We start from the raw sequence: 7069 nt of genomic DNA, 5'->3' as shown, positions 1-7069 counted from the left end.
AGTTTTGATTCCGCGAGGATCCGCCGGGTTGCCCTCTGGAATGGCCGCGTATCCGGTTAGGTGTTGATCGAATGGGACAGAAACATTCAAAGGGAGCGAGAGCGAGTGAGTGATCGAAGTGAAGGAAAACAATTTCGTGTTTCTGTTTCAAAATAGCATTTGTAAGCATAAATCGTTGCGCAGGGGCTGCTCGTGAGCGTGGCGCATATGCTGTGAAAAATGGCGACAAAACACAGCCCATCCCGCCCACCCCACAGCCGCCAGCATCCTTTGGCCGGATTACGGTGAAGCAAATATTTCACTTCATGTTCCGGCGTCCCTCCCGCATCCCGCGTGCACCGGAAGTGGCCTGTCAAAATTCAACGAATGTGTTTTGCTGCCTTACATTTTACCCCTCTCTCGCTCACTCTCCATCGCTCTCTCTCTCTCGCACTGTTGCCTGGGGATGTGCTTTGAGGTTACGGTCGTTTATCTCGTGAAGAAAAACAATACTCCGTGTGGGAATGGGCGCGTGTGTTGTCGGCGGCGCCGGCGTCGTCAGCGCAAACACAAACATGTAATCTTGGTTCGGGTTTCATGAGGTGTTTAGTAACCTTGTTTTTCGTGTGGACCGCCCACCCATGTGGCGGAAATAGACGGTGAGGTGAGTAAATTGTTGCACACCTCAACATTAACACCATGTCGAACAAGCAGAGTAGGCCGAGCAATGCAACTCGCAGTGCGTACGCGGCAGGGTGGTGTCTGTGCACGCAGGATGTGCCACGGTAGTGTGCGAGAAGTGGTGGTCTCACGCTCAAAGTCAATGTCTGTAATTATTTATGTGAAATTATTAGGCATTAGCATGTAGAGCTTGTGTTTTCGGGGCAATCATAATGAATTCTAACAACGGTGATAAATCACCCCCGGGGCACGGCCAGCCCTACTTCTTCCCCGGACTTCCGTTTACACGGCCGGTCAATAGCACAGACACACGCAGACACGCTAGCGGACCCATAAATAACCACCGTCGGTTGCTTGATTGCATTCCCTGGAGACTATTTTGCTGCGTGGCCGTGCGTGTGCAGGCGTTCTGTGGCTCCTGTGGCGAAACTAGCGACTGCGGGACTTCGACTTGGAAAGGTCCTTCCGTCTGGCGTGCCCCGTGGAGTGGTGCGTGAGCTATGCTTAGAACATTGAATCGAGGCAAACAAATGGCGGGATTATTGGGCAATATCTTGGTGGAGTCCTTGGAAAAGGTATCGGGAATCGAACATCGATTTTGCCTTTTTTTTGGAAACATCGTCCCGTTTCAATCAACATCGGTCAGGTACTTCTTAGCTGGTGCGGTGCTGCTGATGACATGGTAACTTGGATCAAATTCATAGTATCCACCTTCGACAGCTGTCACTTTGCATAAGTCCTTCACTCCATTTTTATCTCCCCTTGGTCTCCTTTTAGCTCGTAATGAGGTGTTCCAAACATGAAAGGCAAATCAACAAATTAAGCCCTTGAGCTGATGTAGATTGCGAAATGTAACCTCTTCGCCCGACAAGTATGACAACACACTTTAAAGTGCAATTTCGAGCGCGGACCCCGGACCGGACCGGAGAGCGCCCTGAAGTGCCGGTATCAGCATGCCCATTACAATCGAAAATGGCGCCATTCTGATGCTCAAAAGTCCATGATACTTGCAGAAGTGACTGAGCGCTGACAAGAGATGCTCGACGCCGCCAGACCCTTAGCAAAAACCCCAAATCTCCCGAGCTCGTCAGCTTTCCGGTTGTGATGCTCCTCCGCACCGGCGTGGGAAGTACGAGCTTGGGCTAAATCAAGGCGGCCGGTGGGAAGCCACTTCGAGTGTGGGAGCTTCTCGTCCGGCGGTGGACCACTAGGGCGGATGGAAACAATACTTACAGCTTTGACAAAGTGCCTCCGGACGCCGAGTCCTCCAACACTCGTAAGGGACCCAACGGTTCCCGGGCGGTTCGTTCGAGTCATATTTTAACCACAGTCCTCTCACCTCTCTATCTCTATCGTTCTCTCTCTCGGACCCTCTCCAACACTGTTTCCAGTGCCTCTGGATAGTTTAACAGGACGCCGTGGGCGCGCTCATGGAAGGGTAAAATCTGTTCGTTCGGATGTGCTTCCGTTTGGAGAGGCATGCCCAGGAAGTACATGGTTCCGGAGGAGGAACCACGGCCCTTTGAGAGAATACCATCGCACAGACTGCGTTCGTTTGGAGGAAATGACAAATGTGCGCCCAATAGCCCGTGGTCTTCCCTACGTCTTCCGGTGGCTCTCTGTCCCGTACACACTCCGTCATCCTAGCACCACCCGCGCTCGTGTATGTGTGCTTAATTGAATGAATGGCTAAACGATATCGTTGCCGTCTTGTTGATTTTCGAAATGATTCACTTTGGCGCTGCACTACGCTGGCGGACAGAGGACCCGACCCGACCCGGGCTCGATGGGATGCCCGTCACTCGAGGGGCGAGTTCGGTCTTGAGGAGCTCCGGTACGGTTTAGTGGCCGGGCGTTAGTGCCCCTAATACCATCAGGCACGGGAAAACAAATCGGGGCGTTATTTGGAGACGTGTAAAATGAGTGGAGCAGCACCAAAGCCTGGAAGCCCTGGAATTTGTCCTGGAAATGAGCACCGAAGCAGCATCAAAATTTAAATCACCGTGGAAACGGTGGCCACCGAAACTTGGCGCTCTCCCGAGGAATGGGGAACAGAAAGTTGTTCCAACTGCTTTCAACGCCCGAATATTAATCCGGCCACACATACCCACTCGCGCGCCCGCACACTGGAAATAATGGGGAATAATAAATGTAATGATGTCTCGCTTTATGCCCTCTGCCGGAAACCTCGGGAGCCCACGATGGCGACGACGTTTGCGGTGTGTGGAGGCCCGCGCGCGCCCTTTATTAGGATGCATTTGCCGGCGGAAGGCGGTTTTCCCTTTGTCGCCGGGAATCCTGCAACTCCTGGGCCGGGGAAAAGTTTTTGGACGATGCCTGCAGCAAGTCAGTCAGTGACGATGGGTGCCGATCCGGGTGCGAGAAATGCCCGAGCCTTGGTCGGTCGGACGAAAAGGCTCGGCTCAGGCATTGAAAGGTCTAACAAATGGTAATAAATAATTTTCCATCATTACATTTATTGTCCGCGCTTAAAGCAATCATGTAGGGTGTAGGGCCTGAAAGGGCAGGCATTCGTTAGCCAAATTGGATAGTTTCGGTCCGCTGCATGCGCTCTGGGACGGGCTTCGTCGTGCAGATTGGCCAGAGCGTGGCACATTACCCCATCGTGTTCTCCGTGGAGGACCTTTAGCTGTGGCGGCAGATACGAATCCTGTACAAAAGGTTTGACGAATTTCGGTAATTAAAATTAGCTGAAAGTAAAACTAGCTCCAAACGACAATTGAGCATAGGGCTTGAACTTTTTGAATAAAATCCATCATAAAAAGAAAACTTTACTAAGTGTAAAGAATTCATGTTTTGGTTTTTCGAACGCAGCAAATATTTTTCAATGCGAGAGTAAAAAAACTATTTAATATCTGACAATATTATCCAATGTGGAGGTTGCAAATTTCATTGCTTCATTTAGCAAAACTTTTTATGTTTACTCGTTCCCTTCCAGAGGCCAGACGAACGCTGCACGGGAGCGTCATCGTCTTAATGGAACTATATGTCGTTGTTATGAAAATAGTTGGCCCAACGATACAGGGACGATGAGTTGATTTGAATTATGATGCCGGAATAGTAGAGAAGACTTTGGCGTTGCTGTTGGAAGGAGCTGGGAGTCGTCGTGGGACCAACACTTTCTACTTGCAGCACAGAAGCTCTCGAGTACGATCGAGAGGACGGGGCGCATCCATTGTGCTTACTTTTCCTTCGGTTACAACCGCACGGAAGAGCTGGCAGTGTGTTTGATCAAATATTTCGTACGTATTTCTTCCACATTTGCGTCTCGGTGTATGATGTTTTAACGAACGGGAACGACGTCGGGAATGGGAACGAGACAATCATACTTCAACCACTGAACGGTGGAGCTAATAAAGTATGCACCATCATCGGAGATTTGCATTCTTCCCCAAAGACATCAGCTTCGATGCTATTGTGCTGAAGCATGGTTTGAAACTAATATAAACCATCGTTTTTGTTTTTTGGGTAAACAAGCTTGAAGCACCAGCCAGCACCAAATGGTTCCACGTGAGGCAGAAGGAAAAACGTAGCACACAATTCGGACGGCTGGTGGCCGTGTGCTGTGCGGCGACATTTTGTATTCATGCTCATTAATCATGAGCTCATGAGTATTACGCGTGGTGCCGCCATGCAGCCGAATTAGAGTGGGATCATTTCCGAGCGATTTAGTATTCGACACAGCAGTAATCGAAAAGCATATGTAATGAAGGATAATCTGTTCAGGCATGGTTCAGGACGGATTCATGGGACAAATTTATCTCCCTGCCGGTCGACGGGCGCAGTTGCGTCGGTTATTCAACAGCGATAGTTTGTGATGACAAGAAATATGATGGTCGAGTTCAGCTTTGGAGCTCGCGGAAGGCTTCTACGGTGTACGCATTTTTTGGCTTTATGACATTAGTTATCATTAATCGTTTCATATGCAATCGGTTGTGTTGGACAAACTCATGGCGTTTGAGAGTTATTCTGATCTGGAATGAATTTTAATTAGTTTTTAATTATTGGAGTAGTATTTTACTCGAGCCTATGTGTTTGACCTCTTTCGTTGCGACGATAATCCATTTACGCTGTTCCGTCATTGCCGCGTTAAACCGTGACGAGCATAGGGACTTCCTTCTGTACGACGTAGAATTTGTTTTTGCTCCCAAGTAGACCCGAAATTACTGCCCCGATTTCGATCAATACGTTGACCGGAATGGTGCAGAGTACACCGAGCAGACAGGCCACCGACTTGAGCACTCCGAAGCGAAGCAACGGGAATGATTTGATCACTCCGAACAGGTACATGTAAGCGTTGCAGGCAACCACGAAGGAACTCACGTATTCGAGCAGGATCGGGCACGGGATCGGATAATGGTGGGCGACGAACACGCCGTTCACTACGGCCAGCGGCATTGTGATCCACGAGTAGAGGCTGATACCGAGCAGCAGCTTGTTGGCCAGCGGGATCTGCGGCGATCGCACTACCAGCAGGATGCCCTGTAGCCAACGTTTGCGCTGTTGCAGAAAGTCGACGAGCGTGAACGGGGACTTCTCGTGCATTTCGCCCTCGATGAAGTCGAAGGTGTACCCGCGGGCGTAGGCACGCATCGCGAAGAAGCAATCTTCCGCGAGCGAACCGTCGATCCCGTTGTCGAACGATACGTCCTTTTCGGCCTGCAGCTGAGCCACCACGTAGCTACCCTTCCAGCCGAAGAGGGGCCTGTGGAACAGCTTGAACTGGAGCCGCAGCTTACCCATGTCGTCCGACACCCGGAAGCTATCGGCGAGCGTAGTCAGCCAGTTGACGACGTGGCCGTTCGCGTACGTGATCAACCCTTGCCCGAACGGGTGTTGACCGGTGAGCACAAAGTTTAGAATGCCTCGGACACTGTGTGGGGTCAGCAGTGTCTCCTCGTCCAGGTGCACCACCCAGGCGTTGCGGTCGCTCAACCCGTCGACGTGCTTCTCAAGGCAATACTGAAGGGCACGAGCCTTAAACATGGCGCCACTCGTCGTCCGGTACTCCTTCGGCACGACGATCTCCCTGGTGCGATGGTTTTTTGGTATCCCGATTGGGCGATCCGTTACCACTTCGAGGAGAAAGTTCGACAGCCCTGCCTCGGTGCAGGTGTGCAGGTTGCACCGTACGTTCGATTGCACCAGATCGGGGTACTCACCGCGTGTGACCACTCGCAGACAGATGAAAGGTGCCAGGAGTGGACAGCCATTCAGGACCACCTTTCCCGGGAACGCATTGTAGAGCGTTAGTCCGAAGAAGTTGAACAGCACCTGAGGCAGCGCCAGCAATGTGGGCAACCGGAGCAGATAGAGGGCAATGGTTGTGATGGTTCCGTATTCGTCCCACGGATCAATCGACAGCTCGGTGCCACCGGTTAACAGCTTAAGCACGACAGTAATCGTTACCAGAAGTAGTGCACAGTGCAGTAGGTGTTTCCACACGGAATTGGCCATTTTTGTGGCGTCGTTTACGTGGCGTTTTTATTACGATAAGCCTGCTACGATAAGGGTTTGTTTACTTGGATTAAACGGTGGAGCTTGGAGCTGTCATTTACACTGCAGCCCGAAAGTTTCGGACCATTTCAAACGAAGCCTAAGCAGGTTACAAATGTTTACATTCGGAAGGTGTTGCGTTTTCCCGGTGTGTGGGTGTTTCATTGGATTTCCGGAAGTTCAAAGCCTACTTTTAGGGAGCGGTTCGCACGCTTTTCTCTTCGAACCGGTCCTTCCGAAACGATCTCATTTGCCGCCACTTTTCACGTTCTGTTCGAGCTTACTTTTGCCCCAGTTTCCAGTGTCAGGGCAGGCGGTGTCGAAAGGAAGCGGAAGCGCTGTGCTGAATTCTAAAGGAAAACAGTCAAGCGTTTCGTGCTTGGAAAAGAGAAACAGAGGAAAAACACAACGGACAGAAGAGGAATAAAACTTGTGTAGGAAGAAGCCTACCAAAGGAAAGCGTTGTACCGATTCAAAATCTTTTAATCACTTGAATAACACACTTCACTTCAGTCAGAGATGTAGCAGAAAGGAAAAAAAATCTCGGAACAAGACGGACGTAAAGATACCGCTGGCCAAGATTTCGCCGAGCACGGGGCCCCGGGACTTTACACTTCGGTGAGTAAATTTCCCATTGCTCCTTACGGCCGGACCGGGCCGGGCCGGCTTTTACTTTATTTCTTCGGGCTACCCAGCCACTGTTCGCCGGAGCAGCCACCGGTGCCAGCGACAGAAAGTTTTATGTGCGTCGTCGTTTTTTTCAGTTCGCTTTTTTAGTATTTTGTTAAGACGCTCGTAGGGGCCAAACGGTGAACTTGCCGAGCAACTGGGTACAACCCGTGAACGCGTTTTGCGCTCTGTCTGTCGTCCCGGCCTGTCTTAGCAAACTCCT

At 50.8% G+C, this 7069-nt stretch overlaps 1 protein-coding gene across 1 annotated transcript; it reads right to left on the bottom strand.

Annotated features, from left to right (window-relative positions):
- Nucleotides 1-4770: 4770 nt before the first annotated feature.
- Nucleotides 4771-6138, bottom strand: LOC131210653 (beta-1,4-mannosyltransferase egh-like). Its single transcript, XM_058203932.1, has one exon. The coding sequence runs from the start codon at nt 6136-6138 to the stop codon at nt 4771-4773; it is 1368 nt and encodes a 455-aa protein (XP_058059915.1).
- Between the last annotated feature and the right edge of the window lie 931 nt (nt 6139-7069).

The sequence above is a fragment of the Anopheles bellator genome, chromosome 2 (assembly GCF_943735745.2).
Source record: "Anopheles bellator chromosome 2, idAnoBellAS_SP24_06.2, whole genome shotgun sequence".
NCBI lineage: Eukaryota > Metazoa > Arthropoda > Insecta > Diptera > Culicidae > Anopheles > Anopheles bellator.
The sequence above is the reverse complement of the archived record's forward strand: the minus strand, read 5'-3'. Positions and strand labels throughout refer to the sequence as shown.

Excerpts from the sequence above, each read along its gene's own strand:
- LOC131210653 (XM_058203932.1), bottom strand. The coding sequence starts at position 6,138 with ATGGCCAATTCCGTGTGGAAACACCTACTGCACTGTGCACTACTTCTG.